Source organism: Ictidomys tridecemlineatus, chromosome 4 (genome assembly GCF_052094955.1).
Source record: "Ictidomys tridecemlineatus isolate mIctTri1 chromosome 4, mIctTri1.hap1, whole genome shotgun sequence".
NCBI classification, from domain to species: Eukaryota; Metazoa; Chordata; class Mammalia; order Rodentia; family Sciuridae; genus Ictidomys; species Ictidomys tridecemlineatus.
The window spans coordinates 22022007-22041507 of record NC_135480.1 but is presented as its reverse complement, the minus strand read 5'-3'; the positions used below and the strand labels follow the sequence as shown (position 1 = coordinate 22041507).

General features: G+C 44.0%; 1 protein-coding gene across 2 annotated transcripts in view; it reads left to right on the top strand.

The window, feature by feature from the left end:
• The window catches only part of Ext2 (exostosin glycosyltransferase 2), a 143928-nt gene that overhangs the window by 97689 nt on the left and 26738 nt on the right, over positions 1 to 19501 (top strand). For both annotated transcript variants that reach the window (XM_005330038.4, XM_078046192.1), the window contains one exon: positions 7370 to 7536. In XM_005330038.4, coding sequence (XP_005330095.1) covers positions 7370 to 7536 — 167 coding nt within the window. The remainder of the gene's footprint in view (positions 1 to 7369; positions 7537 to 19501) is intronic.

The window sequence follows — 19501 nt, the reverse complement described above, 5'->3', positions numbered from 1 at the left end:
CCGTGCTGTCCTTCAAAACCCACTGAGGAGGATGGCCTCCCTTCCACAGGGAAGGAGGCGTGCCGTGGAGGCCGGGACTCAGCTCCTAAGGGAACTCGAACTGCATGCTGCCACCGAGTCCTCCTTAGTCACTCTGGCCCTCGCCTGGGCCACCCGTGTAATCTGCTGGCTGGCAGCTAGGATCACAGACTGTTTGATTAATTGGATTTGTTTTTAATTCGGGACGCATAGAGTACGTTCCACCTGCATTTGGTTTCTCATTCGGTCTGTCTATTACTGATCCTAATCCCAGGGACTTCAAAGCTCCTGCCATTTATAGCCTATTAAAGCCAGGAAGTTTCTGATGGATTAGAGCAAGGAATGAGTTTGAAGTTTGTAATGTGCACCACTGTCACCGATAAGGTCTAGTTTATTGCCTGACAGTAGTATCTGTGCTTTTTATGGCTAGTCCTTTTAATTGGTTATACTGAAGTCAGGAGAGTTGACCCTAGAAACTTCCAGTAGTAGATCTGTAGTCTAGGCCGGAATGAGACCATATTTCTGTCTCTGTTAGGCAAATCAGAATTTGCTCAATAAAATTCTTTAGTGTGTCCTGAGACATTTGAAAAATTGTACTTCATGAGATTTTTGTTTTCTGAAAGAATCATCTGCTCTCTTTAGGTTCACAGAGTGCCAGGATGAGTGAATCAAATGCCTATTCTGACGAGAGTCCTATAATGTACCTGAAGCATAGCTGCTTTTATCATTACTATTATTGCTGACCAGCTTTCTGATCCGGGGTTTTTTCTTTGCCGCCTCACTGCAGCATGGTCAGTTTTCTGGGTTTTGCTGTGTTTGGCTTCTAATAAAGGAGAAGGAGAGGGAGAGGTGGAAAGGAAGGCGCTGGCGTCACCTAAGGAGGGAGGAAGAGCCAACGGGGCAGAGATGGAGGAGCCCCAGAGGATCTGTGTGGCGGGCAGGGTGGGCAGGGCCCTGCACAGGCGGCCTTTCCCAGGGAGGTGGGTCGGACCCCTGCTTTGCTTGTCGGGCCCTTGATGGGTCGTGTACACTGTGGAGGGAATGTCCCTGTCACTGTGTTCATTCTCATGCATTTGTGTCTCCAGCTTAGCCCACAGCCCTCCTACAGGGAAGGTGGAGCGGCAGGATCTGGAGCAGAGGCCAGGGACACACTGGTGACTGCACATTCCAGAACACCTGTGTGTTCTAAAACACCGCCGCGTGCTCTGTAACACATGCAGTTATCACTTGCCAATCAGAAATAAAACAAAACTAAAAAAATGCCAAGGAGCCTTCTTATACCCCTGCTTATCAGCCTCTTTGGTCATAAAGTGAACTCAACATTGTGAGTTGGAGTCACTCTTCGGGGCAGGTGTGGGAAAGGAGGAATCTTTTTCTTATGTCTCAGCCCAGGCTTGTGCGCTGGCATGGCTAAAGGCAGAGTGTGGGCCAGCTTTGGAGCTGGGTATTCAGTTTTAATTTTTGGTAGACCCTACTAAAGAGTAGTGGTTAATTTTATGACCAAGAGTTTAGTTTATTTTTTAAATATTTTGGCTCTAGGGAGGAAAGAGAACCCTTAACTGATGAGGCCCTCATTTTGACACGTGTTGATGGACTGGCTTTTTTCTGACGGTGGTTTTCGGGTCGGGGCTCTGGCTCTCGCAGTGCAGCTGTTGGGGGAACACGAACCATGCTGATCTTCTGTGGGCGTGTTCAGTTGGTCAAGGGGCCGTCAGCTCTGGTCCTCCTGCCAGCAAACGCATCTGATGTTCCAAGTGTAGCATTAGTGACATGTATATAAAAAAAAAAAAGGCTTTGAAATTTTAGAGGTGAAAGTGATGTTTTTCACTTTCTCTACATTTACTAAAATAAATATTGTGGTTCACGCGTCTGCTGCTGGGAGGGCTGGCGCAGGCGGCAGTCTGCGCCCTCCCACTTTTTTTCCTGGATCCAACCAAGTACTTTTTTCTTTTGGTTACAGTTAACTCTAAATGGCTAGGTTTGAAGTAAATATTGAAGAGTAGGCAATAGAACTCTCTAGTGAGCTTTCATCACAGCAGTTTTGAGCTCTGTCAATATGAAGACAGGCTCCTGCTTTTCCCTCCTAGCTCCTCAGTTGCCGAGCCTGGTAAAGGCATGGGCCCAGCCTTTGTCCGGAGGAAGCTGTAGCACTGTACACTTCAGAAAGGGGAACTCAGCCTTAGTCTTAATTAATCCAGGTATAGATTTGAATTGACATTAAGGGACCCCCAGCTTCAGATGTGACCCTCACAGTCCTTAGTGGGCAGGGTGGGCGCTGTCAGGATGGTCAACCCAACAGGGCAGCAGGAGCCAAAGCAGCAGCTACCTTCCGTTGAGCTGCATTCAGGGTCCTGGGCACCAACTTTACACTGAGCAACTTGGGGACTTCTGAAGCAGGCTAAAGGGTTTTTGTGTGGAGATAATCTAATATTTTACTTTGTGTATATGACAGTGATTGGCAAGATAGGCTTGGGGTTATCTTCAGCCAACCTGAATGTACTGTAGTACTTTTGTCAAGTTACAGAGAATTCCTCTCTCACATCTCTCTCAGCATCCAACATGGAGAAAACTATTAATTAATATACTTTTAAAAAGACCTGTGTCTGCCAGCTGTAACCCCAGCTGCGGGGGAGGCTGGGGTAGGAGGACTGCAAGTTCAAGGCCGCTTCAGCAACTTACGGAGACCCTGTCTCTAAATAAAAATATAAAAAGAACTGGGGTATAGCTCAGTGGTTAAAGCACCCCTAGGTTCAATCCCTGGTACAAAAAAAAAAAAAAGAGGGGTCCTTGACACAAGGAGTTCTTTTTCTCCCATGAGCTGGGCCAAAGCTCATACTGTGAAACTAACAGGTCACCTGTCTCAGCTGTTTATCTTTCAGAAATTCAGCAGTGCCTTTGAAGAACCATTTTTAAGTTACTTTATGTGAATAAAAGGTAACACTTGTAAAGTTTTGCCTGCTGTAGTTCCACAGGATGAGATATGAGATGCAAGGGCATGCTGTTGCATTTGGAGTTTGAAGGAGTTAGGCCTCATCTAGGCTCTGCAACAGAGCAGAGCCTGGGAATTTCCAGCCTTGACACTGTTTCCTTCTGTGTCCTGTCTGGACCTCTTTAAGGTATCAGCAGAGAAGTGGAGTTCCTAGGGCTTCCCAGCCTCCCCCTCTGCAGATGGTGATGGAGCAGTGTTGTGGCTGGTCAGTGCACGCTGCTCTACCCAGGAAGGAGGCCACGCTGGGATGAGGAGTGAAGAGGACTTTGTACGTGTTACCTCCAGTCCTTATGACAAGCCTGTGAGGAAGCTGTCATTATCCCCATTTTATATACATAAGAAAGTGAAACTCAGTCAGTGACTTGCCTGAATCAAAAGCAGCAACGGGCAGAGACAGAAGTTAACACGGGTCTCTCTCAGTCGGAAGCTCCTGCCAACTGCATCCTTTTAGATGACCATTTCAGTGCAGGAAAACCCTGGCTCTCGTCTGTCTCCTCTCTGATTTGGGATCATATAGAGGAACTAGCTTCTTGTTAGGGCTCACAGAGAGACAGAGGATCAATCTATTCAGTACTAATAGGGAGAGAAGTGTCTTCCCTTTTCACAAATCTGCCTTGCAGTTCTCTTCTGTAGTCCCAGTCCTAATTTTTTTTTTTAAAAAAAGGTAAACTTTCCAGAATTAAAATTTCCTGTCAAGGTCATAGTATTAAGGGCATGGCTGCCCATTTGTCCCTGACCTCCATAGGGGGACACTGAAGCCTTCCCTGTCATGGAAGTCGAGCTCATTTGAAAAAGGAAAGAGTCCAGGAAGCTGGGAGTTCCCTTTAGAACCTGTTAGATGGTGGTCCTTGGACACTTGGCCACTGAAATGGAGGCTCCTTCTGTGGAAGCTGTGTGCTCCGCAGACCTAGCCTACGAGGAAGGAGTCGTCACGTTTCTAACACAGCCGTGATTCATTCTGCATTTCCATCTGTGCCCCATATCATCCCCCTGGCTTTCATCACTCTCTAAAACTTCCCATCAGAGACTTCACAGGAGCAAGTCAGCTCCCTGGGGACGTTGTCTCAAGTAATTCTTTGGATACATGTAGCTGGAGAGCGTGGAAGTGCCTATCAGGCCAACATGCCATCCACGCCCTGGGCGAGAGCCCACCGTCCATCATGGGGGCTTGTTTCTGCTCCCCCAGAGCAGCAGACCTGTTCTCTACGCGTGGGGGAAAGGAGCTGTTGGTTACCCTGGGGAAGTGACATGGCAGAGGTTCCATGTCACTTAGTTTTGTGAGCACATGAGACTCTCTGAGTTCTGGGGCAGGGGTTCTGCTTATCTAAACATGGACATGGGTAGCATGAGCTTGGCCACCACTACGCCAGGCTCGAGAAACCCTCTGGTTCTAGCAGCAGACACAGACTTTCAAGGGAAACATAGCTGACCTCAGGCGGGTGTCTGCCATGCACCAGGAGCTGTGCGGCTGAGCACCTGTGGTCCCGCTTAGTTGGTCATACAAAGGGGGTCGCCAGTCCTGCCCCACAGTCGAAGAAGCAGGCTCAATGTGGTGGACCTGTCTGGGTTGTCCAGCTGGCTAACGGGAGGCCTAGGCTGTTGCACGACTGTGTTCTTGCTGTGTTTGCTGCTGTTCTCTGGAGTCCTGGGCCCATAGAGCTATTTTCTTTAGTCCTTCACCTGATGTCAACTAGAAATCTGACCAGAGTTCACGCATTTCAGGCAAAAGGATGCCTTGTGTTGCTGAAGTCATTTCAGTCCATCTGAAGACAGTTTGCAACATCAGGAAACTCTTGCCCCGTAACTCACCTAGTGAAAGTTAGGGTTCATAACTGGAGACCATGGGGAAAATTCCCTTTCATCTGCACTACAGTCAAGGTTCCCTTAGAAGACAGAAACCACACGGTGATTTGAATAGGAAAATTTTAATATAAATAGTGATAAACATACAACAGAATTTGTCTACTAACCTGATAAAGAGAACTTTAAGATCATAGGAAGCTACATACACATATGGTTACTACTGGAGGGACTACACCAGGGGCAGCCAGAGGAATGAGGAGTTATGCTGCATTTGTGGACAATATGTAAAAACGTAATCTACTGTCATGAATAACTAATTAGAACATATAAAAAATTTTTTTAAAAAGAGACTATAGGAAGTGACCCTGGGAGCCCAGTCCCCCACTGGGCCTGAGGTTCCACTGTGTTGGGAAGAGCAGAGCGGGGGCCCAGTGCCTGGGGAAGCTTGCTCAGTGCCGCAGACCAAGACTGAAAGCAGGAAACCAGCCCTGCTCAGACTCCCACGGAACCCCATGGCAGTGGCCTGGGTGGGACAGGGCTTGCTGGAAACTGGCAAGGGCTGCAGTGGAACCCACCCAGAGATGCCCAGAACCCACCCAAACTGTCTTCAGATGGACAGAAATGATTTCAGCAACCCAAGGCAGCTCAGACGTGGAAAAGGAGCAGCAGGACCGCAGAAAAGCCCCTTCCTCCTGCGTGTGAAGTGCTTTGAGCTTCTGGGTCACTTTGAAGGACATGAAGGAATTCTGAAGCCAAAACGTTTGAGAACCAGTGGTCTAGAATGTAGGGCTGTCACCTTCAGCTGGAGAGTATAAGTCATGGTTTAAAGGATCTGGGAATAGTAGCTGTGTGTCGGGGATTTTATTTATCTGAGGTAAGAAGTGAGATGCAGGGAAGGAGGATGCCTGCTGGTGAGGGTGGCTGGACCTTCCGAGTTCTGCTCCACATGGGGGGAAGCAGGGAGCTGCGCTGGCCTCACTGTTCATTAGGGTGTATTGCCAGACAAGTTTCTTAACCTCTCTGAGTCATATAAATACTACATTATAAATAATTTCTGCCTCTTAGGATTGTCAGGAGGGTTGAATGACAGTAAAGGATCTGGCACGTATCACTTAAGTAATCAAGGTCCCCATCTCTGCTTATTTAATTATATGAGAAGAAGGGACTTGCTTGAGATGCATAGTTGATGCAGAACGCAAGTCTGGGTCTCTCACTTATCCCAGAGATACTTACTGATGATGTGCCGGGAATGAAGCTAGAGGTGGCTGCTGTCATAGTAAGTGGCCGTAATCCATTGCCCTGTTTCTTTGGTCTCAGGTTCAGCCCTTTCCCAAACCTACTTTTTTGGAATTGACCACTTTTTTAGGTTCTTTGCTGTAGGCTTTTTTGAAATTCAGCTGATCTTCCTTGACCCCAGGGCCTGCCCCTTCACAGCCCCCTCAGGACCGTAGCAGGGCCGCAGCAGTGCCCTGGACAGTGGTGCTATGGGGCTCACAGGTCAGGGTTCTGCCTGCAGCCAGCTGGGCGGCCTCTTCCCCTGGCCTTCCCTGTCTCCTTCAGTGTGGTGACTTGGGAGTGGACACAGGCATCTTGGGGCCTCATGACTCACAAAAATTAGATATTCCCCTTGATTACATAATGCGTTTTTTGAAAGTGGTGTGCCACTGGGCCTTCCTGTTCTTGACAGATGTTATGTGAACAATGAACTGCCTCCCCCAGGAACCCCAGGTCGTGGACATTGCTACTGTAACAGAGAAAGATTAACTTCATGTTCTGCTAAATGCCGCATTCAAAAGCAAAAACCTATGATTGAATTGCTCCAGTCATTTCAAAGTAGAATGGGAAAAAAATGAGAGGCAAGACATGGGTTGGTATTTCTTCATTATACAAGAAAATCCCATATAGCTGGACCTGGAAATTGGATATTTACCCTGTGAATTGATTGTGATGAGAAACCAAACCTAGTAAGTCGGGGAGGAAGGAATGAAGTGCTAGGCCTTGGTCCAGCACTATGTGCTCTTGGGCCGGAGGGTCTGGCTGGTCTGGGAACAGCTGGTCTGGGACCAGCCTGGAGGGCTCTGGGAGCCCAGTGTGCTAGCTGAAGGCACGGGGCTTCCTGGCATAGCTTCAGGCAGGTTCTGAGCGGGGCGTGGGGTCAAGGAGGTGTGTTGCAGAGTCTTTGCCCGAGGTGGTGGAGTTCTGATACTAAAGCGAGGTCCTGAGCCCCTCTCCTCCCGTCTTCATGACCTGGGTTGAGTCGTTTCACTTCTCTGCCTCTCAGTTGTGAGCCGTAGCCAATGAACTTATCATCGTTAAGGCAGTGTTATAGTTAGTAGTGTTGAAAGGATGCGGAGAGGGTAGAAATACGTGCATGTGTGTCTGTTTCCCACTATTACAAGGACACACGTGTGAGACACCCCCTCCCGAGTCCTCGAGCCTTTGCTCATGGCAGGGGGCTAGAGATGTCAGCAGTTTCTTCCAAGTACTGACGCCCTTGCCGCCTTATCTCCTCATTAAAGGCTAGACAGTAGTCAAGATCTTGTTTTATTTTTCTTCTAGATTCTCTCTGGCCGAAAATCCGGGTTCCATTAAAAGTCGTGAGGACCGCCGAGAACAAGCTGAGTAACCGCTTCTTCCCTTACGATGAGATCGAGACAGAGGCTGTGCTGGCCATCGACGACGACATCATCATGCTGACCTCTGACGAGCTGCAGTTTGGTTATGAGGTGAGCAGCTTTTAAACAAGATGGGAACAGGCTTTCTATTTACAGCTGTTTCCTTGTCTTTCCAGAAAAAAGCATTATATTTCATTCTCCAGGGTCATGATTTCTAAAATCTCCCAGTGGAGTTTAAACACCAGCCATGAGAATGTGGATAGGAAACTGATCTTTAAAACCTCAGGGAAAACTCAATTCCAAAATGACAACTGGGCCCTCCTCTGATTGGGAACTCCCAGGGAGAGTCCCAGGGGACATTTTCAAAGAGCGTCCATAGCATTTAACAAGCACCTAATTGATGTCTCCTCCAACAGCATTTCCCTTGACTGGGCAGCTGGGCACCACAACAGTAAAACGAACTCAGTTAGCTAAGACTCCATGACGCTGACAAACAGAAAACAGACCCCGCTGGTGGCTGGCGCTCTGAGCTCTCAGTAGAGGGGCCGGCCTCCTGTCTTCAGGGAGAAACACTCCCCATCCCTGCGTACTCCTGCGGCTGATGGATTACGCTGGGTTCAGGGGTTAAGTATGGAGACCAGCAAAGGTCTCCCCAGGGGAAAGTGCCAGAGCCCAGGCCTGGCGAGAAGCAATCCAGTTGACGAGACCTGTCAGGGAGGATGTGTGCAGCCTGACGGCGACAGAGGCCTGCGCGGCAGGGGCGACCGCAGTGTCAGCGCCAGCACAGTGGAGAATAAAATCAATGAGGTCCAGCTTCCACAGGGGAAATTGCTGAGATCTGTCCTCCGGGATCACCCTGTCTTTGGGAGAGAGGAGCCATCTTCTTTAGTTTACTCAGGATTTGTTGAATTTGGAGTTCTCCAGGATTCATGAAATTGTGTTACACAAAACCATATTTACTACATATGTTTAATATAGAAATTTATTTTAAAATCTTTAAATCAAAGGTGGATTTTATGAGTAAGAATAAGGAATCCCACCACCATCAAAATCAAAAATTAAAAACTTAAGTTTTCCCAAATTTTTTTTTTAAATATAGCACCATCTGAGTGTAAAAAAAAAAAAAAAAAATAGATAGTTGTGTAGTACTGTGAGCACTGCAGAATTGACTAGGGAAAGGTGTGAAGAGTAGAATAGCCATTAAAACATCTTTTTGGATTTATTTTCATTCATAGGAGATGACCTGTACATCATTACATCTAGAGTATTGGTGTACTGTGGTTCCCATTTTTTTAATTTATTCTGATTTGTTATACATGATGGCAGAATGCAATTCATTTCATATTATACATATAGAGCACAGTTTTTCAAGACACTCATTGTACACAAAGTAATTTCACACCATTCGTGACTTATACATGTATTTAAGGTAATCATGTCTAACTCATTCCACCATCACTCCTACCCCCTTGCCCCCTCCTTTTCCGTCCTTCCCCTTTGCTCTATCTAAAGTTCCTCCATTCCTCCCATGCTCCCCCCCAATCGCCATTATGAGTCAGCATCCTCATATCAAAGAAAACATTTGGCCTTTGGTTTTTTGGGATTGGCTTGCTTCATTTAGCATTATATTCTCCAACTTCATCCATTTACCTTCAAATGCCATGATTTTATTCTCTTTAATGCTGAGTAATATTCCATTGTGTATATATACCTATATATTCATTACTGAAGGGCATTTGGATTGGTTCCACAATTTAGCTACTGTGAATTGTGCTGCTATAAACATTGATGTAGCTGTATCCCAGAAGTATGCTGTTTTTAAATCCTATGGGTATGAAGCAAGGAGTGGGATAGCTGGGTCAAATGGTGGTCCCATTCCAAATTTTCTAAGGAATCTCCATACTGCTTTGCAGATTGGCTGCACCAATTTGCAGTCCCATCAGCAATGTATGAGTGTGTCTTTTTTCCCACATCCTCGCCAACACTTATTGTTGTTTGTACTCTTGATAGCTGCCATTCTGACTGGAGTGAGTTGAAATCTTAGAGTGGTTTGCATTTCTCTTATTGCTACAGATGATGAACATTTTTTCATATGTTTGCTGATTGATTGTATACCATCTTCCAAGAAGTGTCTATTCAGTTCCTTAGCCCATTTATTGATTGAGTTATTTGTTCTTTTGGTATTAAGGTTTTTGAATGCTTTATATACCCTAGAGATTAGTGCTCTATCTGATATGCTTGTGGTAAAGATTTGCTCCCATTCTGTAGGCTCTCTATTCACCTCACTGATTGTTTCTTTTGCTGAGAAGAAGCTTTGTAGTTTGAATCCATCCCATTTATTGATTCTTGGTTTTAATTCTTGCGCTACAGGAATCTTATAAAGTAAGTTGGGGCCTAATCTGACATGATGGAGATTTGGGCCTACTTTTTCTTCCATTAACTTGCCTGCTTATTTTCTCTAGTCAACTCATGGGAAAAAAGACTAATTTTTTTCTGCCAGTATTCTCTCTCTTTGTTGCATGTAATGGCTTCAGACAGTGGCAAAAGCGAGGTGGAAAAGGAACGTTCAGAAAGATGTAGCCAAGATGGACAGAGTGCTGCCTATTTGGTATTTCCAGTTGGTCTAATAAAGAAAGATGGGTGAAATGCATTCCTGAGGCTTCTTTCAACCTTGAGTTGAAACCTTGAGATCTCAGGAATATTGACCCCTGGGACCTTTTTCAACCATGAGCTTGTTCATGCAGGAAAGGGTTGGATGAGAGGAGTCTCACCACTGTCCTCTGATGCCTGGGTGGATTCCACATCACCTCTGAGGAGTTAGCATATCCTAGAGGAGTGAGATCAGGAAGCTGCCTCATCTCTGTGGGCCTTCTCCAGATGCTGGGGAAGGAGCACTCTCATAGCTACCTTCTGCATACACGACTTCCTGTATTCCTCTCACTTAGTGTCCTTAGCTTACCCACACTGCCTTCATTCTTTCTGCAAATGAAAAATACAAAGAAGGTGTGTTTTTCTCATTCTGTGATCAGACTAAACAAGGGCACAATGGTGTACACTGTGATCCCAGTAACTCAGGAGGCCAAGACAGGAGGATCACAAGTTTAAGGCCAGCCTCAGCAACTTAGGCCCCAAGCAACTTAGTGAAATGCTATCTCAAGAAATAAAAAGGACAGGGGATATAACTTAGTGCTAAAGTCCCCTGGGTTCAATCCCTAGTACCAAAACAAAAGAAAATAAAAAATATTAGATATTTTGCCTGAAATTTTATAGCCAGTAAGTGGAAGAGTTATAATTCAAATCAAAGTTTAAACCAATCTGAATTGAAGTTTGACTGGAGTTTGTGCTATCAATTGTCTTCAAATGTTTACCCTGAACAACATCTGCCAGAGACCACTGGTTCTCCAAGGTAGCACTTAGAGCCCCGAGCAGGTTGCTGTCTATCACTAAATGATTCTGAAGTTAAGGCAAACAGATTTCAGACACCCCTGCCATTGATGCTTTTTAGGGTCATTATCCTAGTACTTCTGTGTAGTAAGTAATGTTATGGCTACCTTAGGATACCCCTTGACCAAATTTCTTCCTCGTTGCTGTGCAGTTTATGACCATGGTCAAGTTATTTAATCTCTGTGTTTTAGTTTATTCTTACATAAAACGGCAGTGACAGCAGCTACTTGCAAGGTTATCCTGTGCATCGGTTAAGGTGACATAGGGCCTACCTACCGCGTGGAAAACACTCCACAAGTACCTGGGGAACAGAAGGTGGCGTGCCAGACAGCTGCCTTCTGCCTGCCACCACCATTCCCTTCCTGACGCTCTGACTTTCATTACTCTGTTCATGAATCTGCTGTGATTCATGAGAGAGACTGCTGTTTTCATTATTTAGAAGAGGGTTCTTCTCATAAGATGACAGACTCCTAAGTCCTCTTTTTTACTGCCAAAGTTTGGGATTGATTTTCATCTAGGAATTGGGAGCAGGCCCCCCTGAGTAAGTAGATCAATCCATCAATCAATCACTTAATAACAATTTGCATCCTAGGGGAGTTACATTAGAACCCACACCACTCCTTTGTGGCACTTACCAAATAGATGCAGTCTCTTAGGATTGTGTGCGTTGTTAAGTTCTGCTCATTATTCCACCCTCAGTTTAGAGGTTCTCATCCCAGAGATGCTGTCAGAGTCCCCACTCTACATTAGGTTCCTAGCACTCTATACCTCCTTCTAAAGAAAGCATTAATTGTGAACTATGTTATTTAGTGTCTGCTTTTTCTTCTAGAGCGAAAGTGCCATTGGACAGGATCCATGGTTGTCTTGTTCATGACTGTATCCTCCATGCCTGACTCAGTTCCTTGCATTCCATAGTTACTCCGTAATATTTGATGAATGAATAATCTCCCATTACCAGCATGAATGTAAAAGATGTGAAACAAATGACCTGCATGACCTTCTTCTTTATGGTGATTCATAATCTAGACAAAACCATTTTGTGAAACAGCTTAAAGTTTAAAATTTTAAATATCTTTATTAGTCTATTTTTATTGCTATAATAAAAATCCCTGAGGCTGGACACCTCTATTTTTAAAAAGATGTTTATTTTACAGTTTCAGGAGACTCAAGGGCAAGGCAGCAGCATTGGCTTGTCTGGCAAGAACCTCAAGGCAGATAATGTCACAATGGCAGGAGAGTATGTGGAAGAAAGATCACATCTCAAAATAGAAAGCCAGAGAGCAATTCAGGGGTCAGCCTCTCTCTTACAATAGCTCATGCTCAGGAGAGCACAGGGGACCCATGAGAGCTACCTTAATCACCCTTCTAACAGCAGCACTCACAATGACATGAGAACCTTCCTCTGGGCCCCATCTGTTAGAGGCTCTGCATCACCAAACTGAGGATCATCCTGTCACACACGAACCCTCTGGGAAAAACCATGTCTAGAGCATAGCTGCATCTACCATCTGACTCAGCCATTCTTCCTACAGGGTTTTCCCTAGAGGAAGAAGAACGTACCTCTACACACAAATACTTGTACACTAATATTCATAGCAGCTTTTATTTGTGATGTCCAAAAACTGGAAGAAGAAAATCCCCGGTATCTGTCAGTAGTTCAGTGGGTAAATAAAAAGTGATACAGCTATCCATGCAGTAGAATACAGCTCAGCAGTAAATTGGAATGAGCTGTTAATACACAGATCATGAATATTTTTCAAAATAATTATTCTGAGTTAATGAAGCAAGATGAAAAAGAGAATGAACTTGGTGATTCCATATATTTATGTAATGGTAGGAATTCAACATGGTGACAGAAAGAAAGTGGTTGACTAGAGAAAGAATGGAGAAGGTCAGACTATAAAGAGTAGGTGGAAAAATAACAAAGGGGGCCTAAGAAGAGAGGAAGTAAATATGTTAATTTTCTTAATTGGGGTGATGGCTTTACTGACATGTTAAAATATCAGATTATACACTTGTAATGTTCATTTATCATATGTCAACTATATTACCAAAAGTCTGTAACAGAAAAAAAATCACTTACAGTCTTGCAGTGAAAAAAAAATTAAATACTTAAAAATTTTAACAAGACATATGTCAGATAAGTCTAGTGAGACTCAGATGGTGCCAAAAGAAGCTGCAGAACAGGCTCACGATGGGAGGACATGCTGTGCCAGGGATCCTGGGCTTACTGTCACCAAGAGGCAGCTCTTCACACCTCGTTCTGAAGGTTCAGAGCAGTCCCCACCAGAGCCCCCAAAAGCTTTGAAAAGCTTTGGTTACTGTCATGAGATTGGCAAGCTAGCTCTACAAGGGAAAAAGACAACGCTGCAGGACTTCTGCCTAATGTGAAGCCTTTCTCTAAGCTACAAAGGTCAAGACACTGTGGTGTCCGTGTGACTTCAGACACAGGTCAGTGAAAGAGAAATAGACCACACACACACACATACACGCACACGCACACCATCAGTTCACGTTCAGCAAAGAAGTCGACTCAGTTCAGTGTTGAGAAGACAATCTTTTCATTGAATGAATGGTACTGCAACAATTTAACAGTCATATGTTCAAAAAAAATTTGAGAGCTGGGTATGTAGCTCAGTGATAGAATGTTTGCCTAGCGTGTGTGAGGCCCTGGGCTCCATCGCCAGCACCACCACGCCCCCAAAAAAATTTTTGACCCTTGCCTCTTACCATATTGCAGAAATTTAACACAAAATAGGTATTGGATCCTAGTTCCAAATGCAAGAACTAATATAAAACTAATTGAAGCCTGTCACAGTGGCACAGACCTGTAATGCCAAGGACTTGCAGGGGATGAGGCAGGAGGATCTCAAGTTCAAGGCCAGCTTGAACAACTCAGTGAGTCCCTGTCTCCAAAAAAAAAGGACTGGGATGTAGCTCAATGGTAGAATGCCCCTGGGTTCCAGTACTACAATAAATAAATTAATAAGTTAATTGCAGAAAACAGGAGAAATTTTTAGTGTACTAATGCAGTGATTCTTAAATCAGAGACAAGTTATGACATAAAAAAGGTTAAGTTGAATTTAATAAAAATTAATACCACTTGGAAAAAAGACTTCTAAGAAAATAAAAGAACAAGTCATAGACTGAGAAAAGTATTTAAATATATAAAGAGCTCTCAAAACTCAAGAAAAGAAGATGAAGAGTAACAAAAGCAAAAATAGATGATGAACTGCATCAAATTAAAAAGCATCTTTATAGTAAAGGAGTCAGTGAGCAGAGTGAAAGACAACATTATTCATCATAATAGCCAAGATATGAAATCATCCAAAGTGTCTATCAACTGATGAATAAAGAAAATGGACATATATATACAATGGTGTACTATTGGGCCTTAATAAATAAAAATCTGTCAATTGCAGTAACATGGATGAATCTAGAGGATGGTTATACTGTGTGAAATAAGCGTGGTAACTAAACTATGTTCTAGAACTGTGCCACGCAGCCGAAACAGTGCTCAGGAAAGAAATTTATAGCATTAAATACTTGTGTTAGAAAAAAAACAAAGATCTATAATCAATGGCCAAAAGTTCATTCAATCTTTAGGAAACTAAGGAAAAAAATGATAAACTAAACTCAAAACAAGTAAAAGAAAAGAATTCATAAAGGTAAGTGCTAGTATCAGTGAAGTAGAATACAGACCAACAGAGAAGATTAACAGGTCCACAGATTGGCTCTTGGAAAAGATGAACAAAATGGATCAACTGGCTGGACCCTTAAAAAGAGAAAGATAAGCCAAGTGCTCATTATGAGGAATACAGAGGAATTAAAGGAGTATTGTCATTACAGTCTCACAGGAATTAAAACAGTACTATGAAAATTTATATGCTTTGGAAGACTTCTTTGTAAATTACAAATTTGCACAAAACTCAACAAAACATATGGGTAATCTTTTGTTAAAGAATTTGGGTTGTTAGAAGTTTCCCACTAAGAAAATTCTAGGCCCAGATGGCTTTACTGGTGATTTCTTGAGGAAAGTATAAAGGTTCAGCAGGAAGAAAAACATGGGGATGATTAGCTTGCTGAGTTTTACTTAGGGATAAGGCCACCCACAAGCTACTTGGAGCTCACAAGTGACTTGTCAAACACATATCACCCGTTCAGTGAGTGGCACTAGTATGGTCAGAACTCCTTTCCTGCTGTTCTCATTATGCCGTGCCACCTAAGAAGACTTCATATAAATTGTCCTGGTCCCTACCTCTGTGCCATTCAGAATCATTTGTTAATATTTCTCCTTGATAACGATAAAAACATCTGAGCACTTTCTTTCAGATTCTTACAGTCACAAATAAGAATTCTGTATTTCAGGAAAACAGAATCCATATTAGCTGTTTCAACTGAATAAATTTAATATATGAAGTTCTCTGATATACAGATGTCAGAGCTAAAAACAAAAAGATGAAAGTATATAGAGTTGATGACTTCAAGAAACATCTGTGGCCCACAGGACTGGAGGAACAGGAGATGCTGGGTCATTAGGACCTAGAAGCTTGGAGTAGGTGTGCCCAGGGCTGAGATCTAGACTCCTGAGGGGGGGGGGGGCACTGGCTGGCTCTTGCCAGTACTTTTAAGGGGGCAAGAAGAGGTTGATTCTGGGAGTGTTCAGAGGGAGGTCAGAACCACCTGCAGCTGTGGGGTGAATGATACACTGTCAGAAAAAGTGAGAAAAACAGAAAGAAGGTCTGTTTATTTCCCTGGTTTCCTATCTCTCACTACTGCCTCCTATGACAGAATCTAACAGGAAACCACCTAGTAAAGGTAAAATGTAATGTGTACAGTCTCAGCTTCAGCATCACAAAGCAGAATTTAGAAAGGGGGAAGGAGAGGTGGGCTTCAGGACAACAGATTAACAACTAGCACAGTCTGCCTCTTCCACTATTGAGCATCTTCACCCATCCTTCTGCACTCTTTAAATATGAGGTATCCCCAAAAGCTCCTGTGTTAATGCAGGAGGGGAAAAGATTAGTTTAGGAGATCTCTAACCTACTCAGTGGAGTGATCCATTTGTTGAATAATAATTCAAAAGGACTACTGTACTGGGTGATGACTGGAGGCAGAGGGGACATGGCGCAAGAAAGTTAAGTCCAGGGGGACATATCCTTGGGGGTTATATCTTATTCCCCTGACTCCTTCCTCACTCTGTTTCCTGGCCACCATGAGCTTCAAGCCCTTCTGCCATAATGTTCTATCACACCTTGTACCTGCAGCTACAGAGTAGGCCAACCATAGGCTTAAACCTTCTGAAACCATGAGCCTGAAATGAACTTTTGCTCCTTTAATCTATAGTTTCCAGGTATTTTGGTGACAGCAATAAAAATCTAACTAACACAGAAATTAGTACCAGAAGTGGGGTCATTATTATGCCTAACCTGACTATGTGGTTTAGAAGCCTTTGGAACTAACTGGTGTATGGGAAGATTCGGGAAAATGTTGAAGATGCAGGCTGGAGAAATCTCAGAATATTATTCCAATATTATTCCAATATTCTGAGGTTTCTCCAGCCTGCATTTCCTTTATTTTCCCAAATCTTCCCATACATCAGTTCCAAAGGCTTCTAAACCACACAGTCAGGTTAGGCACAATAATGACCCCACTTTAATGGGCAATTCTGGTGGGATCTCAGAGGAGCAGAATGTTGATGGGAATGTGGAGAGTAAAGGCGGTGCTCATGAGGTTTCAGTGGGGAATAAGGCCTCTATTTGAGGCCTCATTCATGTTACATTCTGACGAAGAAGTTGTCTCCATTTTGTTCATGTTACGTTCTGGTAAAGGAGTTGTTTCCATTTTGTCCATTTAAAGGTGGTGAAGTAATTAATCTGTGGAGGAAGTTCAGGGAAGCACAACATTGAGGTGGTTGCGCGGTACTGCTGACAGCATTTACCGAGGTTTACTCTGAGAATTGGGATTAAAAAAAATAAAGCAGAGCATTTTTGAAACTTGCAGTTTGGTCAGAAAAGTGCACATAATTTGGGAACAAGGAAAGTGTGGCTGCTGAAGAGATTACTACTGCTAAAGAGAAGCTAAGTACTTTGCACAGAGACAGTAGGGGGAAATGCTTTTAGAGCATCTCAGTAATCAGCAAGACCACACCCATGGCAGGCTCAAGGGTGCCGATGTGAAAGTTCATTTGAGACCTTGGGTACATCTTCTTCCACAGGGGTAACTAGAAAGCTATTCTTCCAGCACTCAGAGGCCACTGTAGCCATGGTCCCTGGGGTCTCAACTGCTGCTCAGGCTGGTGGTAGACCCTGACGTCATCATGTGGTGCTGATTCTGCAGGAATACTGGATGCTAGAGTCAGGGTGTCACAGAGACTCCCACCAAGAGTTCAGAGGCAGGTCTGGGTGGCTGGGCAGAATGTAATAGGATTGGAGTTCCTGTGGGCAGGTCCTGAGAGGATGATGCACGGAGATGTGAGAAGGAAGCCAAGACTGTAGTGGGACCTGCAAGATTAAGAGATATCAGTGATGTGTGTCATCTGCTAAAGAAAGCTGCTGCCAATGGGCAGAGCCAGGCTGAGAGAGGCCATGTGGCTGTAACCAGCAAGGCCATGGCGGGGGGTGGCTGCTCAAGCCCTTGGAAACTTACATCCTGCCAACATGTACTCTGGATGCTTGATGTGGAGTCACAGAACCTCATGTTTGTACAAGTGGGTTTCAGTCTTACTTTGGTCCTGTCCCTTTCTGTGCCCCTGTTTCTCCTTTTTGGAATGGGAATGTACACTCCATGCCTGTACATTGGATGTATGTGACTTGCTTTTGATTTTAACCAAGAGTTTGCCTTGAGTCTCAGAAGGGACTTTGGACTTAGATTTTGGGGCATTCTTGGAACTGTTATGATGATGAGCTGGGTACGGTGGTGCACGCCTGTAATCTTAGCGACTTGGGGAGTTGAGGCAGGAAGATATGGAGTTCAAAGCCAGCCTCAGCAAAAAAACGAGGCACTAAGTAACTCAGCGAAGCCTTATTTCTAATAAAATTCAAAAATTGGGCTGGGGATGTGGCTAAGTGGTTGAGTGCCCCTGAATTTAATCCCTGGTACTCCCCTCTCAAAAAAAAAAAAAAAAAAAGATTATGAGAAATTTTGGAGATGGACTAAATTCATTTGCATTATGAGATGGACATGGATTTTTAGAGGACAAGGGCAGAATGTTCTGGTTTGGGTGTTAGGTGTCCCCCCAAAAGCTTTTGTTTTATTGCAGGAGTTGAAAGGATTAGGTTATGAGAGCTGTAAACTATTCAGTGGATTAATCCATTTGATGGGTTAATAATTTGGAAGGCCTACTCTACTAGCTGACGGTAGGCAGGTGAGGTATGGCTGGAGGAAATAGGTCACTGGGTGTGTACCCTAGGGAAAACGTCTTGTCGCTCCTTCCTGGCTGCAGTGGATAGACAGCACTCCCTTGCCATGCCCTTCCTCCACCATGTACTGCCTCACTCTAGGCCCAGAGCAATAGAGCTGGCTGACTCTGGCTGAAACCGTAAGCCCAAATTGAATTTTTTCTTCGTCTACTTTGTGTTTGGTCACAGCAACGAAAATCTAACACAAACTCAAGAGCTTTCATAACGGTGACATTAAAAAGAGTCTGTCCACCATTCGTGGCCTGCACCAAGCATGGAAGGCAAGTGGCAGCACTCCCCTTTCACACCTAGAGTGGCAGGAAGATCATGGAAAGGAGAAGGTGGAAATGGGATTCATCAATTTGTGAAGTCCGGGGCGAGCTTCATGAAACTGACTAGAGTCAACACAGGAAAACCTGTAAGAAGTAAGCTACGGTGCCTCGGCTTCCTGTTTGCCTCTGCACGGCGTATAGGTTGGGCAAGACAGAAGAGAATGGCTTTCAGTCTGCAGCCCACAAAAGTGAGCCTGAACTGTCTGTGAAATAGAAAAACAAGAACCAACAACTCCTAGCAGTGCTCAGAACATTCCATAGTTTCTTATCTTTCTAGGACCAGGAAAATTGCAATTTCAGTGAGATAAGATAATTCACAAATGCCAATACCAGATGAGGCAGATGTTGGAATTTTGACGAGGATTTTAAAGTAGCCATCATAAAAATGTTCTAATGAGCAACTGTGAACACTGTTGAAACAAAGGCTCAGCAAAGAAACAAAGCATATAAAGAACTGAAAATTATAGTGCCCCAGATTGACACTGTCTGGATGGGCTCAACAGAAGAATGGATATAACAGGAAAAACAAAAAACAAACTTGAGATAAATCAATAGAACTGTCCAGTATGGACAACAGAAATAAAATAAGTTAAAATAAATGGATAGAGCCTTGGGACCTATGGAATAGTCAAGAAGTACATAATATTAGTGTCATTTAAGTTTCAGAAGAAGAGAAGGAATGTGGGGCTAAAAAAATATTTGAAGACATAATGGTTGAAAACTTCCACAGTTTAGCAAAAGACATAGACTCAAGACACAAACTCAAGAGCTTTCATAACAGCAACTTAATGCTTCCATTTGTTTTAAAAGGTCTCTGTAAGAGCCAGGTGTGGTGGCTCACACCTGTAGTCCCAGGGAGAAAATTTTTGTAAGCAAAACCACAAACAGCCACAGAATAAG